Raw genomic sequence first — 18,633 nt, 5'->3', positions numbered from 1 at the left:
CAAACAAAATACATACAGTTGAAGTCGGATGTTTACATACTCCAACCTAAGTGTCATTAAAACTAATTTATCAACCATTCCACAAATTTAGTTTTGGCAAGTCGGTTAGGACATCTACTTTATGCATGACACAAGTAATTCTTCCAACAATTGTTTACAGATAGATTTCACTTATAATTCACTGTATCAAAATTCCAATGGGTCAGAAGTTTACATACACTAAGTTGACTGTGCCTTTAAACAGCTTGGAAAATTCAAGAAAATGATGTCATGGCTTTAGAAGCTTCTTATAGGCTAATTGACATTATTTCAGTCAATTGGAGGTGTACCTGAGGATGTATTTCAAGGCCTACCTTCAAACTCAGTGCCTCTTTGCTTGACATCATGGGAAAATCAAAAGAAATCAGCCAAGATCTCAGAAAGAAATTGTAGACCTCCAAAAGTCTGGTTCATCCTTGGGAGCAATTTCCAAACGCCTGAAGGTACCACGTTCATCTGTTACAAATAATAGTATGCAAGTATAAATGCCATGGGACCACGCAGCCGTCATACTGCTCAGGAAGGAGACGCGGTCTGTCTCCTAGAGATGAACGCACTTTAGTGCGAAAAGTGCAAATCAATCCTAGAACTACAGCAAAGAATCTTGTGAAGATGCTGGAGGAAACAGGTACAAAAGTATCTACATCCACATTAAAACCAGTCCTATATTGACATAACCTGAAAGGCTGCTCAGCAAGGAAGAAGTCCCTGCTCCAAATCCGCCATAAAAAAGCCAGACTACAGTTTGCAACTGCACATGGGGATAAAGATTGTACTTTTTTGGAGAAATATCCGCTGGTCAGATTAAACAAAAATAGAACTGTTTGGCCATAATGACCATCGTTATGTTTGGAGGAAAAAGGGGGAGGCTTGCAAGCCGAAGAACACCATCCCAACCGTGAAGCACGGGGGTGGCAGCATCATGTTGTGGGGGTGCCTTGCTGCAGAAGGGACTGGTGCACTTCACAAAATAGATGGCATCATGAGGTTGGAAAATGCTGTGGATATATTGAAGCAACATCTCAAGACATCAGTCAGGAAGTTAAAGTTTGGTCGTTAATGGGTCTTCCAAATGGACAATGACCCCAAGCATACTTCCAAAGTTGTGGCAAAATGGCTTAAGGACAATAACGTCAAGGTATTGGAGTGGACATCACAAAGCCCTGACCTCAATCATATAGAACATTTGTGGGCAGAACTGAAAAAGTGTGTGGAGGCCTACAAATATGGAGGCCTACAAACCTGACTCAGTTACACCAGCTCTGTCAGGAGGAATGGGCCAAAATTCACCCAACTTATTGTGGGAAGCTTGTGGAAGGCTACCCAAAACATTTGACCCAAGTTAAACAATTTAAAGGCAATGCTACCGAATACTAATTGAGTGTATGTAAACTTCTGACCCACTGGGAATGTGATGAAAGAATTAAAAGCTGAAAGAAATCATTCTCTCTACTATTATTCTGACACTTCACATTCTTAAAATAAAGTGGTGATCCTAACTCACCAAAGATAGGGAATTTTTACTATGATTAAATGTCAGGAATTGTGAATAACTGAGTTTAAATTTATTATTATATATGTATTTTTTTTACCTTTATTTAACTAGGCAAGTCAGTTAAGAACAAAGTCTTATTTTCAATGACGGCCTAGGAACAGAGGCAGATTTGTACCTTGTCAGCTCGGGGATTTGAACTTGCAACCTTCCGGTTACTAGTCCAACGCTCTAACCACTAGGCTACGGTGACGAAGGTGTATGTAAATTTTCCGACTTCAACTGTAAACAGTGCACACATATTCATTCGAAAAGAAGCATGCAGTTCAACATGTCTGCATGCACTGCAGTTTATTATGTTTATTCCAAACAGTCCAAAGTCATACCATTATAATACCCTGAATCAGGACTGGATTCATAAATGGTGTACAGTACTAGGACAGAAAGGTTATTGACTATATGGAACTACCAGAATCTTAACCAATAGCCAGCGTGCAGCCCAAGTTCCAGTCTGTAAAGTGTTTTGTGAAGAAATAGCCATTTGAGAGTCATGTCTGTCTCTTCTTACATGTGAACCAAAAATATAGGTTGAAAAACGTCAGCGTATTGTCAACCTTTGTTTCCACTCCTGACAACAGGCGGCGGTAGTGCGGTATTGTGTTGCCGTGCACGCACAGTAAAAAAGTATAGCGAACAGTGTTTACTTCCTGGCAGGCACATTTAGCAAGAAGGGTTTCAAAAAAGCTTTAAATTGAAATAAATTGATAATAAAATACTAGCGACAGTGCATTCCCAACATGTCAAAAATACAATTGCTCAATGTGTTTCTGCGTGAGCGATTGATCGCGGCTGCTGTAGAGATATTTGGAGTAGTTGAAAATACGATAGTAGAGTATCAAGAAGAAGTATCCCGTTCGAAGGAGGAGAACAAACGGTTACAGAACATGTTGGATTTGGTCATGAAACCACAAATAAAGTTACATAGAGCAGGTTTGTAACGACTACTACTTCAACTTAGTGTTTGACTGGCTTGTATCCTACTCTCTTTCACTGCCCTTGCTTGACGTTCCGCGCACTGCAAGCCCACAGTGTGTGTCACTTCTCTTGTCACCTGTTAACCTTTCTGATCTCCCCATCCCGGATCCGGGTTCGTGAATACAGACTCAAGCTCATTACCATAACGCAACGTTAACTATTCATGAAAATCGCAAATGAAATGAAATAAATATGCTAGCTCTCAAGCTTAGCCTTTTGTTAACAACACTGTCATCTCAGATTTTCAAAATATGCTTCTCAACCATTGCAAAACAATCATTTGTGTAACAGTATTGATGGCTAACGTAGCATTTAGCATTAGCATTCAGCTGGCAACATTTACACAAAAAAACAGAAAAGCATTCAAAAAAATCATTTACCTTTGAAGAACTTCAGATGTTTTCATTGAGGAGACTCTCAGATAGCAAATGTTCAGTTTTTCCTGAAAGATTATTTGTTTAGGACAAATCGCTCCGTTTTCTGCGTCACGTTTAGCTATGAAAAAACCCCTGTATCCAGGATTGTGTAAATCTATCAGCAAGCTCATTAGCATAACACAACGTTAACTATTTATGAAAATCGCAAATGAAATGAAATAAATATGCCATCTCTCAAGCTTAGCCTTTTGTAAACAACACTGTCATCTCAGATTTTCAAAATATGCTTCTCAACCATAGGAAAACAATCATTTGTGTAAAAGTAGCTAGCTAGAGTTAGCATTTCGCGTTAGCATTTAGCGTTAGCATTAGCGTTAGCATCCAGCACGCAACATTAACAAAAACATAAAAGCCTTCAAATAAAATCATTTACCTTTGAAGAACTTCTGATGTTTTCAATGAGGATACTCTCAGTTAGATAGCAGATGCTCAGTTTTTCCAAAAAGATTCCTTGTGTATTAGAAATAGCTCCGTTTTATACATCACATTTGGCTACCAAAAAAAATCCATAAATTCAGTCCTCAAAACGCAAACTTTTTTCCAAATTAACTCCATAATATCGACTGAAAACATGGCAAACGTTTTTTAGAATCAAGCCTCAAGGTGTTTTTCACATATCTCTTCATTGATACATCGTTCTTGGAAACATGCTTTCTCTCCTGAATCCCAGGAGAAAATGACCGCACCTGAAGATTACGCACAAATTTAGACAAAGGACACCGGGCGGACCTCTGGAAAATGTAGTCTCTTATGGCCAATCTTCCAATGATATGCCTACAAATACGTCACAATGCTGCTAAGACCTTGGGCGAACGACAGAAAGTGTAGGCTCATTCCTTGCGCAATCACAGCCATATAAGGAGAGAATGGAAAACAGAGCTTCAGAAATTCTGCTAATTCCTGGGTGATGCATCATCTTGGTTTCGCCTGTAGAATGAGTTCTGGGGCACTTACAGACAAAATCTTTGCAGATTCTGAAACTTCAGAGTGTTTTCTTTCCAAAACTGTCAAGAATATGCATAGTCGAGCATCTTTTCGTGACAAAATATCGCGCTTAAAACGGGAACGTTTTTTATCCAAAAATGAAATAGCGCCCCTAGAGCTCTAACTGGTTAATCAACTTGCTGGAACCCAATATCTGTGGACAGTTTTGTGTTCGAGACCACCTAAAGCGAGAACGATTCAAGGCCGGAGCGAATCGAGTCCATGGGGTGTGGGCGAGAGGGCTGAGTCCGAGTCAAGACCGAGACCAGAAAAATGCGAGGCCAATTAATGACCATGACTGTAATTTTGTAAAATCGTCACCATAATAAGAGTTCAAAATGTTTAGTATTTATGTTAATATTTCAGAAGAACATATGGGTTCTTTAGACACTAAGAATGGTGAAAAAAATGCATGCTGAGGACAAAAAGAGCCACTCCACAAATGTTTACTAACCCAAACACAGTAGGGAACAATGAGGGCCTGCTCTGCTTTCAGAGAAAGGCTAAGGACTTATAAAATTATTATTATTATTATCAATTATGTTTTTTGAATCTTTTCAGTTTGTTAGAAAGGAAAGGGTTAACCGACGAGAAAAAAGTTTGAATCAGGATTTTTCTTTGGTGGTCTCTGGGGGAGATAAATTTAGCTAACTAAGTCAGCTAGGCCAATGTAGCTGACTTGCCTAGTTATGGATGCCACCTTTCCAACATGTCAAATTGTAAAATTTCTGCCCTGCTAGAGTTTCCCCGGTCAATTGTGCTCTCATTGTGAACTGGAAACGTCTAGAAGCAACAACATCTCAGCCGTGAAGTGGTAGGTCACACAAGCTCACAGAATGGGACCGCTGAAGTGCGAAGCACATAAACATTGTCCTCGGTTGCAACACTCACCACCAAGTTCCAAACTGCTTCTGGAAACAACGTCAGCACAAGAACTGTTCGTCTGGAGCTTCATGAAGTGGGTTGCCATGGCCGAAAAGCCGAACACAAGCCTAAGATCAGCGGTGTTAAACTCGCCGCCATTGGACTCTCTGGAGTGATGAATCGCGCTTCACTATCTGGCAGTCCGATGGACAAATCTGTGTTTGGTGAATGCCAGGAAAATGCTACCTGTCCCAATGCATAATGCCAACTGTAAAGTTTGGTGGAGGAGGAATAATGGTCTGGGGCTGTTTTTCATGGTTTGGACTAGGCCTTTTAGTTCCAGTGAAAGCAAATCTTAATGCTACAGCATACAAGGACATTCTAGACGATTCTGTGCCTCCAACGATTCTGTGAGCGCGCAACTTTACAACAATTTCCCCCACTCTACTAGCAAGTCAAGGGAATTTGAACAACGTTTGAGGGATATTTTTCAATGAAAGTAAAGGACAGTAATGTTACCAGTAAACTATGAATCCCAGTTTTCAATAGGGGAAAATATATAAATGTTTAAAGAAAGGAGTGTGTGATATATTGTATTTGGCCTGACAAAGTGCTTTTATTCGCTAACTGAATTGAAGCTGATCATTTTGATTTTTTTTACTCCGCTAGTCTCAGTAAGATATATTAATATGGCTCTCTGTTGACTAACATTTATTTGCCTTTCCTTGCCTCCAGAACCTAGGCATCATGTCTCAGAAGAGGAAATTAAGGGCCTCAGTCTGCAGGAAGAAAGTTCAGAGCCCGCACAAAGTACAGTGGAACAGGACTTCAGGACGAGACTGGTAGAAGAGCAACTGCAAGGGCCTGAGTCTCATAGTCATAACATAGAGTTTGTATTCACTCCTCCTTGTGTGAAAAGTGGGTTTGACCAGGACCCTTGGCCCTCGCACCTTTTTAAAACCCAAATTGTGGAGGACAATGAGATTAATAATCTGTCGAGTACCCTAGTGGAACACATGAAAACAGAACCTGATGGAGAGGGCTACGGAGTACCAACGAGTGACCCACAGTTCCTGTTTGCCGTAAACGCACACTGTTCTGCAGCTCCGAGTGAAAACATGAGCCCCCTGCAACGGAAAACAAAGAGAGGACGACCATTTAGGCATATAGGAACACTGTCTGAATTTATGAAGAGACGCGCTTCCTACGAGCGATTTCGATGCCATGTCTGTGGAAAGGGGTTCCCAGCCAGGAAGGGTCTGGGAGACCACATGACGACTCATACAGGGGAGAGACCACACAGCTGTCACCTTTGTGGGAAAGGTTTCAAAGTGAAGAGTCATCTGAACGAGCATATCAGAGTTCACACAGGAGAGAAACCGTTTGTCTGCCCAGTCTGCGGGAAAGCGTTCAGGCAGGACGCTCATATGAAAGGACATTTGAGGAGGACTCACAAGGAGAACCCATACCGATGCCATGACTGTGGCGAAAGCTTCAGTCAGATGGGAGAGCTGCAAGTGCATAGGACAGTGGCCTGTGGTCCGATTGTCCTGGGCCTTTGACGTTACTGTCCTTTCCCTGATGCCTTTGGTGACACAGACGTTTTAGTCTGGCAGTCATGATAAGGACAATTGAAATGTGTTATTGAAGGAAAAAAGGAAGCATAATCTGTCCACAGAGTAAGAAAAGTTTGAGGGCGAAGCTCCGATCTTAGCCAAAATCCATAAATGGGAGGGCATTTCTAGAAAGCATGTAGCCTATGTGGTTGGTTGTCTGTACAGTACTGTGGAAAAGTATTTGCCCCATTTCCAATTTTCTCTACTTCTACATATTTTGGATACTGAATGTTATCAGATCTTCAACCAAAATCTGATATTAGATGACAGGAACCTGAGTGAACAATTTTTTATATATATATATATATATATATACACACACACACACACACACAAATTATATATATACATATACACACATAATATATATAATATATATATATATATATGTGTATATATATATATATATATATACACACATACATAAAAGTATGTGGACACCCTTTCAAATGAGTGGATTCGGCTATTTCAGCCACACCTGTTGCTGACAGGTGTATAAAATCCCATACTGAAGAGCACAGTGACTTTCAACGTGGCACTGTCATAGCTGCCCTGTAAGTGCTGTTCTTGTGAAGTGGGAACGGAGCAACAATGGCTCAGCCGCAAAGTGGTAGGCCACGCAACCTCACAGAACGGGGCCACCGAGTGCTGAAGTGTGTAAAAAAAAAATAATCGCCTGTCCTTGGTTGCAACACTCACTACTGAGTTCCAAACTGCTTCTGGAAAAAAACGTCAGCATAAGAACCGTTCGTCGAGCCTAAGATCACCATGCGCAATGCCAATCGTCGCCTGGAGTGGTGTAAAGCTCGCCGCCATTGAACTCTGGAGCAGTGGAAATGCATTCTATGGAGTGATAAATCACACTTCACCATCTGGCAGTACAATGGACAAATCTTGGTTTGGCAAATGCCAGGAGAACGCTACCTTCCCCAATGCATAGTACCAGCTGTGAAGTTTGGTGTAGGAGGAATAGTGGTCTGGAGCTGTTTTTCATGGTTCGGACTAGGCCTCTTAGTTCCAGTGAAGGGAAATCTCAACGCTACAGCATCCAGTAACATTCTATATGATTCTGTGCCTCCAACTTTGCGGCAACAGTTTGGGGAAGGCCCTTTCCTGTTTCAGCATGGCAATGCCCCCGTGCGCAAAGCAAGGTCCATACAGAAATGGTTTGTCGACATGGTGTGGAAGAACTTGACTGGCCTGCACAGAGCCCTGACCTCAACCCCATCGAACACCTTTGGGATGAATTGGAACACCGACTGCGAGCCAGGCCTAATCGCCAAACATCAGTGCCCGACCTCACAAATGCTCTTGTGGCTAAATGGAAGCAAGTCCCTGCAGCAATGTTCCAACATCTAGTGGAAAGCCTTCTCAGAAGAGTGGAGGCTGTTGTAGCAGCAAATGTCCATGATTTTGGAATGAGATGTTTGACGTGCAGGTGTCCACATACATAACTTTATGAAATACACTACATGGCACAAATGTAACACCCAATGCTCCTGTGTGAGAAAGTAATTGACCCCTTACACTCAATAACTCACCTTTAACTGCAATGACTCCAACCAAATGCTTCCTGTTAGTTGATCGGTCTCTAACGTCGCTGTGGAGGAGTTTTGGCCCACTCTTCCATGCAGAACTGCTTTAACTCGGTGACATTTGTGGATTTTCAAGCATTGAACTGCTTGTTCAAGTCCTGCCACAACCTCTCAATTGGGATTAGTCCTGGACTTAACTTCAAATGTGTTGCTTTTTAGCCATTTTCAGGCAGACTTGATTGTGTGTTTTAGATCATTGTCTTGCTGCATGACCCAGCTGCGTTTCAGCTTCAGCACACAGACGGATGGCCTGACATTCTCCTGTAGAGTTCTCTGATACAGAGCTGAATTTAATCCAAAACAAACAAGTCTAAAACAACCAGTTATTGTGTGTAAGGGGGCAATTACTTTTTTCACACAGGGGAATTGGGTGTTGCATAACTTTACTAATAACACAACAAATATATACTTATTTGTAAATTCAGGTTCCCTTTATCTAATATTAGGTTTTGGCTGAAGATCTGATAACATTCAGTTCCCCCCAAAAATGAGAGAGAATCAGAAAGGGGTCAAATACTTTTTCACGGCACTGTGTATGTGGTTCTCCATCCAATCTTTTTTAAGCGAGTAAAGTCCGTTGGAGAAAAAATATGTCACGACAGCCCTGATGGAAGCAGCTAATTTGTCGGTACAGTTAACTTTCCAAATGTCGACAGAGTGGGATCTTTTTGTGTCGGTAAAGTAAATTATGCAACAAATGGCGCTGGAAACGCCTTTATGCTCAAATATATCGAAGTAAAAGTCACAAGATGATATGTTGTGTGGTCCTCCCACTGCGACTCAAAAAACATGTTGTTTATTAGGCTACCGATTCAATAAATGATGAACTTCACAGGCTGGTGAAAGTGCACGGTGATGAGCTTGATCAGTTCCAATAAATATAGACCGTCTTAAACTCTTATTCTGGTCACATGATGATCGATGCTTGGCTGTTTGACAAATCGAGGTAATCTCGCTCTTTTGTCCATACTACAATCTCATCATGTAGGAAAGCCCACCTGCACTGTATCTGCAAGCTGTTGGCTAGAGTACACGTGCCAAGACCAGAGTGGGCACATAAGCTATATAACACAATTTTATTTTTGACAAAACCATCACTAGAGTTGAAAATGCAATGGAAACCCATTCAACTTGTATTTTTAATTCAGTTCATGGGAATTTAACCACACTATTTGTCTATTTTATGTCCACTAAGTTATCCGCAACAAGTCAATTTTATGTAAACATCTCTGGTGGAAAAGTTTTTGAATATTTACATGAAAATCTGTCGCCAATTGGATGGAAACCTAGCTAGTGAGTTCCATGAGGAAAAAGTCCATGTAACTAGTTCTCTGGTACCTTGTATTGTATCTATCATTTATAGACCGTCTATAGACCGTCTTAAACGGAGCACTTCAAGGTAGTCAAACAGATGGATATCCATAGCTTGGGGGAGTCACTAATGGAGTGCATATCACTGTCTAATATATTTTTTTAAATCTGTACATCTTGGATGTCATTCTCTTCCCTATGTGTGGAAGACAGAGGTTTATATATTTAAAATGTTAACAACGTTGCCTAACATTTTACTTACACCTATTCAAAGAATGCCAGTTCTCAATCTGACAGCTACAGTATATTAGGAAAATATGACATATTATTAAAGGGAATTAACTTGCTGTATGTTTACCAATTCAACTATAGAGGGAACGTCATTACCGATATGTTCACTGAAAGGGTGTTTTTAGACAGACTTCAAATTTGACTTTACTGTCCAAACACGCATGCAGGGTAACTTTATAAATAGCTATAGCAAGTCCTATCTATTGCAGCATGATTTTGGACAATGTTAAAACTCCAGGGGCGTGTTCATTAGTGCACACGACGGAAAACATTTAACAATTTAATGTAAAAAAATTGAAATACATTACTGAAATGTTGATTCATGTTAACTGTCCCTGTAAAAATAAACTCAATCAAGTAAAGTAAAACAAATTAGTATTTCTTATTGAACGAGACTAGGTAGTCCCTCCATTTTAGTACATTTTCTTCAGTGTGGTGCCTAATGAACACGACTAGATTCTCCTCGTTTTTACAATGAGTCACGTGATGTTTGTATACGGGAAGGAGGTCCCCATAATTTGTAGGCTCCTGAGTGGCGCAGCGGTCTAAGGGATTGCATCTCAGTGCTAGAGGCATCACTACAGACTGGTTTGATTCCAGGGTGTATCACAACTGCCCGTGATTGGGAGTCCCATAGGGCAGTGTACAATTAGGGTTTGGCCGGGGTATGCCGTCATTGTAAATAAGAATTTGTTCTTAACTGACTTACCTAGTTAAATAAAGATAAACTAATCATTGAATTTAGCTCCACTTGTAGTACAGTTATATGACCAGTAGAGGTCAGAAAAGCCCATCTTTCTTTCAAAGAGTGGTAGAGAAGAGTAGTGTATTTCCCCTATCTAGACTGAGACCATGTGTAGTAGACTTGGGTCAAAACTCCTCTTAGCCCAGATTGGGCAAATAAACCCCTTTGTTGCAGCACTCATTCTGGGCTTGGATACATCACGTCTGCATATAAACCCTGTGTGGTTTGCAGCTCTAAACCATGTGTGGTTTGCAGCTCAATAGCATATCTTAGAAATACAGCTAGTCTTAATACTCATGTTGGGCAATTCAGGTGGATGAGTGTGTTTCATATGATTGTGTTTTGCTTTTTGTGTTCTGTGTTTGCTTTTCATGCATTGTGTAATTGAGGTGTATACAGATATGTATAGTATAATTGTTGTTTATTGATGTGTTCATGCATCTGCGAAAGAAACCGTGGTCTTAGTGCTTAATAAAGGTACAAAATAAACAAAAAGCGTATTTCTCTCAAATTTTGTGCACAAATTTGTTTACACCCTGTTAGTGTGTATTTCTCCTTTGCCAAGATAATCCATCCACCTGACAGGTGCAGCATATCAGCTGATTGAACAACATGATCATTACACAGGTGCACCTTGTGCCGGGGACAATAAAATGTCACTCTAAAATGTGAAGTTTTGTTACACAACACAATGCCACGCTACCATAAACCACCTCCAAAAGTCATTTTAGAGAATTTGGCAGTACGTCCAACTGACCTCACAAGTGTAGACTACGCCAGCCAAGGACCTAATCCGGCTTCTTCACCTGCGGGATGCTCTGAGATGAGCCACCCGGACAACTAATGAAACTGGGTTTGTACAACCAAAGAATTTCTGCACAAACTGTCGGAAACTGTCTCAGGGGAGCTCATCTGCGTGCTTGTCATCCTCACCAGGGTCTTGACCTGACTGCAGTTCGGCGTTGTAGTCGACTTCAGTGGGCAAATGCTCACCTTCAATGGCCACTGGCATGCTGGAGAAGTGTGCTTCTCACAGATGAATCCCGGTTTCAACTGTACCGGGCAGATAGCAGACAGTGTGTATGGCGTTGCGTGGGCAAGCGGTTTGCTGATGTCAACATTGTGAACAGAGTGCCCATGGTGGCCGGGGGTTATGGTATGGGCAGGCATAACCTACAGACAACGAACAGTATTACATTTTATCGATGGCAACTTGAATACACAGAGATACTGTGATGAGATCCTGAGGCCCATTGTCGTGCCATTCATCCGCCTCCATCACCTCATGTTTCAGCATGATAATGCATGGCTTCATGTTGCAAGGATCTGTACACAATTCCTGGAAGCTGTAAATATTCCAGTTCTTCCATGGCCTGCATACTCACCAGACATGTCACCCATTGAGTATGCTTGGGATGCTCTGAGCCAACGAGTACGACATCGTGTTCCAGTTCCCGCCAATATCCAGCAACTTTGCACAGCCGTTGAAGAAAAGTGGGACAACAATCAACAGCCTGATCAACTCTATGCGAAGGAGATGTCTTGCTACATGAGGCAAATGGTAGCCACACCAGACACTGACTGGTTTTCTGATCCACGCCCCTAACTTTTTTTGAAGGCATTTGTGGCCAGATACATATGTGTATTCCCAGTCATGTGAAATCCATAGATTTGGGTTTAATTCATTTCCATTGACTGATTTCCTTATATGAACTGTAACTCAGTAAAATCTTTGAAATTGTTGCATGTTGCGTTAATTTTTGTTCAGGGTAGTATGACATGCATATTTGTCTCCCTGTGCAGTGCTCACAATTTGATATGCTGAACAATTGAATGTGTAAACAGTTCTACTATGGGGTTGTCTGATTTTGCTGTTGCTTCTTGTGTTGTTGGCTGTTGAAAAATAAAATGTGGACAACAATTTTTCCTTAGATAATTCAAATAACCATAGGTGCCGGGTCTTGGACCCGGTGGGACCCGGCCTAATTACCCTGCTTACACACACACACACACACACACACACACACACACACACACACACACACACACACACACACACACACACACACACACACACACACACAGCCTAATCTCCAACCCTTTGTGATGCAGCCCTCTGTCCCCAAAATTCTCTTTCAACACATTTCCCATAAACTGATGCAACACTAACAAACTCTCACTCACCCCAATCTTTCTTAACTTCCTTGACTCAATCTCTGAACCCTTCCCCCTATCCCCTGACTCTTTCTCTCAGTTGCTCCTAGAGAATACATAACACCTCACAGAGAGCTTTTCAGCGCAGGCCTAAGGTTCGACTGGAAAACATCCAAAGTTATTTCTCCTGCCAATGAGGGGGAACAGCCAGAATCGGTGCGGGAACCAGTCCCCGAGAGATTGCAGGGAATGAGCGCCACTGAAACTATGCCATGATAGTCCTGACCTCAAGGCCAGGTAGGTACATAGGCCTATGTTTAAATCCAAAAAGTTAGAAACGAATGCCCTCAGAAAGATTTGGAAGTTTTTTTGTATTTGCAAAAATAAACAGGGTTTCTTCTTCCAAAGAAAGGGCCAAAGAAAAATGTCGGAAGGCTTTTTAAAAAAAAAGAGAGACAATCTATGGTAGCAACCCTGGTAATAAAATGTATGTCTAAATAACATTTGTGCAACGTTAGGCGACTTACCGTCTTGCCGTCGTGTCCAAACTGCACCAGGCCTGCCTTAGTGACCAGACCGGGTCGACTGACACCGGGGATCTCCAGGGGTTGTCCGTTAGCAGCCGCACCGTTGTCAACCAGAGTGGAGCCGTAGAACGTCACAATCTAGAAGGGAGACAGTAGGAGAGACCACAGTGGAATCAGCCTTTTGAGTGCATCTCAATTTGTGTTTGTATTTTTTAGGGATCCACATTAGCTGCTGCCAAGGCAAAATGAAGGCAGTTTATACAATTAAAACTTTACAATACATTCAGACTGTGTGCCCTCAGCCCCCTACTCCACCACTACCACATATATACAGTTCAAAATCCATGTGTACGTGTGTGTATAGTGCGTATGTTATCATGTGTGTGTGTATGCATGTACAGTGCCTTGCGAAAGTATTCGGCCCCCTTGAACTTTGCGACCTTTTGCCACATTTCAGGCTTCAAACATAAAGATATAAAACTTTATTTGTTTGTGAAGAATCAACAACAAGTGGGACACAATCCTGAAGTGGAACGACATTTATTGGATATTTCAAACTTTTTTAACAAATCAAAAACTGACAAATTGGGCGTGCAAAATTATTCAGCCCCTTTACTTTCAGTGCAGCAAACTCTCTCCAGAAGTTCAGTGAGGATCTCTGAATGATCCAATGTTGACCTAAATGACTAATGATGATAAATACAATCCACCTGTGTGTAATCAAGTCTCCGTATAAATGCACCTGCACTGTGATAGTCTCAGAGGTCCGTTAAAAGCGCAGAGAGCATCATGAAGAACAAGGAACACACCAGGCAGGTCCGAGATACTGCTGTGAAGAAGTTTAAAGCCGGATTTGGATACAAAAATATTTCCCAAGCTTTAAACATCCCAAGGAGCACTGTGCAAGCGATAATATTGAAATGGAAGGAGTATCAGACCACTACAAATCTACCAAGACCTGGCCGTCCCTCTAAACTTTCAGCTCATACAAGGAGAAGACTGATCAGAGATGCAGCCAAGAGGCCCATGATCACTCTGGATGAACTGCAGAGATCTACAGCTGAGGTGGGAGACTCTGTCCATAGGACAACAATCAGTCGTATATTGCACATATCTGGCCTTTATGGAAGAGTGGTAAGAAGAAAGCCATTTCTTAAAGATATCCATAAAAAGTGTTGTTTAAAGTTTGCCACAAGCCACCTGGGAGACACACCAAACATGTGGAAGAAGGTGCTCTGGTCAGATGAAACCAAAATGTAACTTTTTGGCAACAATGCAAAACGTTATGTTTGGCGTAAAAGCAACACAGCTCATCACCCTGAACACACCATCCCCACTGTCAAACATGGTGGTGGCAGCATCATGGTTTGGGCCTGCTTTTCTTCAGCAGGGACAGGGAAGATGGTTAAAATTGATGGGAAGATGGATGGAGCCAAATACAGGACCATTCTGGAAGAAAATCTGATGGAGTCTGCAAAAGACCTGAGACTGGGACGGAGATTTGTCTTCCAACAAGACAATGATCCAAAACATAAAGCAAAATCTACAATGGAATGGTTCAAAAATAAACATATCCAGGTGTTAGAATGGCCAAGTTACTTGATGTGAAATAGAGTTCCATGTAGTCACGGCTCTATGTAGTACTGTGCGCCTCCCATAGTCTGTTCTGGACTTGGGGACTGTGAAGAGACCTCTTGCGGCATGTCTTGTGGGGTATGCATCGGTGTCCGAGCTGTGCACCAGTAGTTCAAAACAGACAGCTCGGTGCATTCATCATGTCAATACCTCTCATAAATACAAGCAGTGATGAAGTCAATCTCTCCTCCACTTTGAGCCAGGAGAGATTGACGTCAATGTTATTAATATTAGCTCTCTGTGTACATCCAAGGGCCAGCCGTGCTGCCCTGTTCTGAAACAGTTGCAATTTTCCTATGTCCTTTTTTTTGTGGCACCTGACCACACGACTGAACAGTAGTCCAGGTGCGACAAAACTAGGGCCTGTAGGACCTGCCTTGTTGACAGTGCTGTCAAGAAGGTAGAGCAGCACCTTACAATGGACATACTTCTCCCCATCTTAGCTACTGTTGTATCAATAAGTTTTGACCATGACAGTTTTACAATCCAGGGTAACTCAAAGCAGTTTAGTCTCCTCAATTTACTCAAGTGTTTTATTTATAACAAGATTTAGTTGAGGTTTAGATAGTGGCCTCCTTTCCTTTTCTTCTTTACCTCATCTCTCATGTCACTGACCTGGACAGGTGAGACCGTGGCAATATTCTTACCTGTCCATCAACCTCCACTCAGGCGCCAGGCACTTTCCTCTGATCCAGTTGCATAGGGCCGGCATAGACTGGTTCCAGTCAATTTACAGGCCAACATCGACCACAAGTCTTTTTAGCATTATTTATTAGCTGCAATCAACTTAGACACAAACATTATCTGTATCAAATTATGGGAAATACGTGGTCCCAAACATGTCATCTCAAACATAGTATTACAGGAGTACTTTAGTGGTTCACTGTTCTTGTGAGTTGAAGATAATGGTAGATGGCAGGAGCAGAGCATCGGTCCTTGGTCAGGGTCAGGCCTACCTTGGTGTTGACTTTCTTCCGAATCCTGTGATGGAAAATGTTATCTTGTGAAGTGACAGTCTTGCAAATGTTAATCTTGTCTTAGTGTCATAAATAATCATTGGTTCCTGCCTGTGCTTGGTAAAGATATTGGGGGGGGGCACATAACCAGAATATGTTATATAAGTTAAGATGGAGAATGGTGCCAGACACATGCCGGAACCAACTCTATGAACTATGCCTATGCAACATGTCTGTAGGCAGTATGTAAGGGATCTAGATCTATAACGTTTAGATCCATAACCTTATCTAGGGGTTCTGTCCACCACTGCCCGTTGATCTACAGGTAGTGAGCACTGACAGGAGAAGTCATTGAAAAGTTTGAGAGGGTAACAGTTGAGATGGGTAAGGGTTGCAACAATGTTCATTGATGCCCCCTCTTTGTGAAAATTATATGTGTACCTCTTGGTCTGCTGCGCTGTGATCGTTGCTGGTGGTGTGGATGTGAATACCTGAGATTTATAATGTCATATAGGGATTCTGTATGGAGAGATGGAAGAAGAGAGTACTATTTCCCGAATATGCTGTTAAATGGAACACTAGTGAATATTTAAACCTCTGTATGAATAGAACTATGGTGTAGAGGAGGAATTTGTGATGTAACACACATGTATAATAGGTTATTAGAGATAAAGTAACATAACATTGAGTATAATGGGTTACTAGAGATCTGATGAAGTAACAATAGAAAATAAACAAAATATATATACAACTTACACACCCACATGTAATTAAGTGGTGTAAAATGTACTAATAGTATTAGTAGTAATAGTATATAGTATAATAGTATAATGGGTTACAACATTTTATAAAGTAACAATGTATGAAAGTATAATGGGTTACTAGAGTTTAACTTGCTAGGTAGAGACTTAGTAGGGAAAGAGCCCTCCATCTTTAGGGGACTGATAGACAGTGCAAGCCCAGTTATTGTGAAGGTTGATCCCAGAAAGAGAGACTAGTCTCGAGAGCTACCTTAAAAAAGGAAGCTCCCTCCAAAGTTTCTCTTCCCTTCTGAATTGGCTGATTTATTTTATAAATTCAGCACATTACATGTTAATCTTAAAATAGACATTTAACCTTTTCATACGTGAGTTCCGAATATCTCTAACGGTCGCCCCAGCGTGAGTTGTTTTATGCATGTGATGTCAGAATGCACTCACTGTTCCAAAACGTGATCGTTACGTAACAGAACAGTTAACAAGTGCTGCCTGTTAATTATCTATAGTCTAAGTTGAATTGAGGTGTGTTAGCTCTGTCGGGGAGGGGACTGTCATCAGTGAGACTTATTTTTCCTTTCTCTATAGGGCATCCGCGTTTCCATGCTTCACCCCTGACCTGTGCACAACAGAAAAAGAGAAGTGTTGAAGGGACAAGAACCACCTGGTGACCCGATCGTTCGTGTCCTTTCCCCTGGCCATCCAGACCAGGAGAGCATGGTCCATGACCAGGGTGAAGTGGGTAACTAACAGGTAGTACTTGAGAGTATCTAGCGCCCACTTCACCGATAGACACTCTTTCTCAACATTAGAGTACTTTTTTTCTCTAGGTTTCAGCTTTTGGCTGATGCACATGATGGGGTGATCCTCCCCATCGTGTATCTGGGACAGAACGGCCCCTAGTTCCGTATCACATGCATCCAGTCTGGACCACTATTGGCACATGGAAATCGGGCACTACGAGAATCGGATGGGAGCACAGCGCTTCCTTCAGATGACTGAAAGCTGCTTTTGTCTCGTCCATCCATTTCATTGATAGATCGGTGAAGGGAGAAGCTATAGCTGCAAAGTTGGGGATAAGGCGGCTATAGTATCCTACCAGTCCCAGGAAGGACTTGACCTGTGTCTTGGTGCGTGGAACGGGCCAGTCACATACTGCGTGAACCATCCTCTCCTGGGGCTTGACGTTCCCTCGTCCGATCAAATACCCCAGGTACTCCACCTCCTCAAACTCTAGTTTGCATTTCTTGGGGTTTGTGGTCAACCCGGCCTGTCTGAGCGTGTCCAGCACCGCCTGGAGGTGCGTCAGGTGCTCTTCCCAACCTTGGCTGTGGATGATGATATCATCCAGATAGGCCGGTGCGTACTGCTGGTGGGGTCAAAGCACTCTGTTCATCAGTCGCTGGAATGTGGGCAGGGCTCCGTGGAGACTGAACGGGAGTATCCGGTACTGAGACAAACTGTCTGGTGTCGAGAACACCGTCTTCTCTCAGGAGGAGGCTGCCAAGTGTACCTGCCAATATCCTTTGCTCAGGTCCAGGGTGCTGATGTACCGGGCTGATGTACTGATATGGCCTCTTGCTGTTTTTTTTCCAGGGGTCCCACTATGTCCATGGCGATGCATTCAAAGTGCACCCCGATGTTCGGTAGGGGGACCAGTGGGTTTCGGAAGTGTGCTTTCGGGGCAGTGAGTTGACACTCCAGGAAGCTGCGACAATAGACTTCCATGGCCCTCCTCATCCTGGGCCAGTGGAACTGGGCGGCGATCCATTCCCGAGTCTTCTCCATTCCCAGGTGCGCCCCCAACAGGTGGGTGTGGGCCAGCAGAACGGTTCCCACGTACCGTCGGGGCAGCAACAATACCTCTCGAAATTCCCCCTGTTGGCGCGACACCTGATACAAAAGGTTATTCTTGATTTGGAAATGGGGGTATCAACAGTCACTCACCCCCGGAGGTAGCTGTCCATCCACCGCTGTCAATTGGGCTGCGGCGGCTTTCAAGTTTGCATCCTCCCACTGGGGCGTCCCGAATTGTCCCTTCAGTTGGCCCCCAGCTGGTGGGGAGGCTGGGCTCCTCCTCCAGTGGTTCCTCATGGGGGGGGGGGGGGGGGGTTCAGCCCTCCGCCTCAGACCCCTGACCCAAGGATACAGGTTAGTTAACCGGCTGCTTCCGGGCCGCACAGGCGATGGGTCGTCC

General features: G+C 42.7%; 1 protein-coding gene across 1 annotated transcript; it reads left to right on the top strand.

The window, feature by feature from the left end:
• The first annotated feature begins 2,200 nt into the window (after positions 1-2,200).
• On the top strand, positions 2,201-10,904 carry LOC110493937 (uncharacterized). The gene is made up of 2 exons (XM_021568554.3): positions 2,201-2,521; positions 5,587-10,904. Exons 1-2 carry the CDS (start codon positions 2,329-2,331, stop codon positions 6,411-6,413), a joined length of 1,020 nt encoding a protein of 339 aa, XP_021424229.1. The 5' UTR covers positions 2,201-2,328; the 3' UTR covers positions 6,414-10,904.
• The last annotated feature ends 7,729 nt before the right edge of the window (positions 10,905-18,633 follow it).

Source organism: Oncorhynchus mykiss, chromosome 17, assembly GCF_057628025.1.
Source record: "Oncorhynchus mykiss isolate SJ-2025 chromosome 17, ASM5762802v1, whole genome shotgun sequence".
NCBI classification, from domain to species: domain Eukaryota; kingdom Metazoa; phylum Chordata; class Actinopteri; order Salmoniformes; family Salmonidae; genus Oncorhynchus; species Oncorhynchus mykiss.
This window is presented reverse-complemented; position numbering and strand designations above follow the sequence as displayed.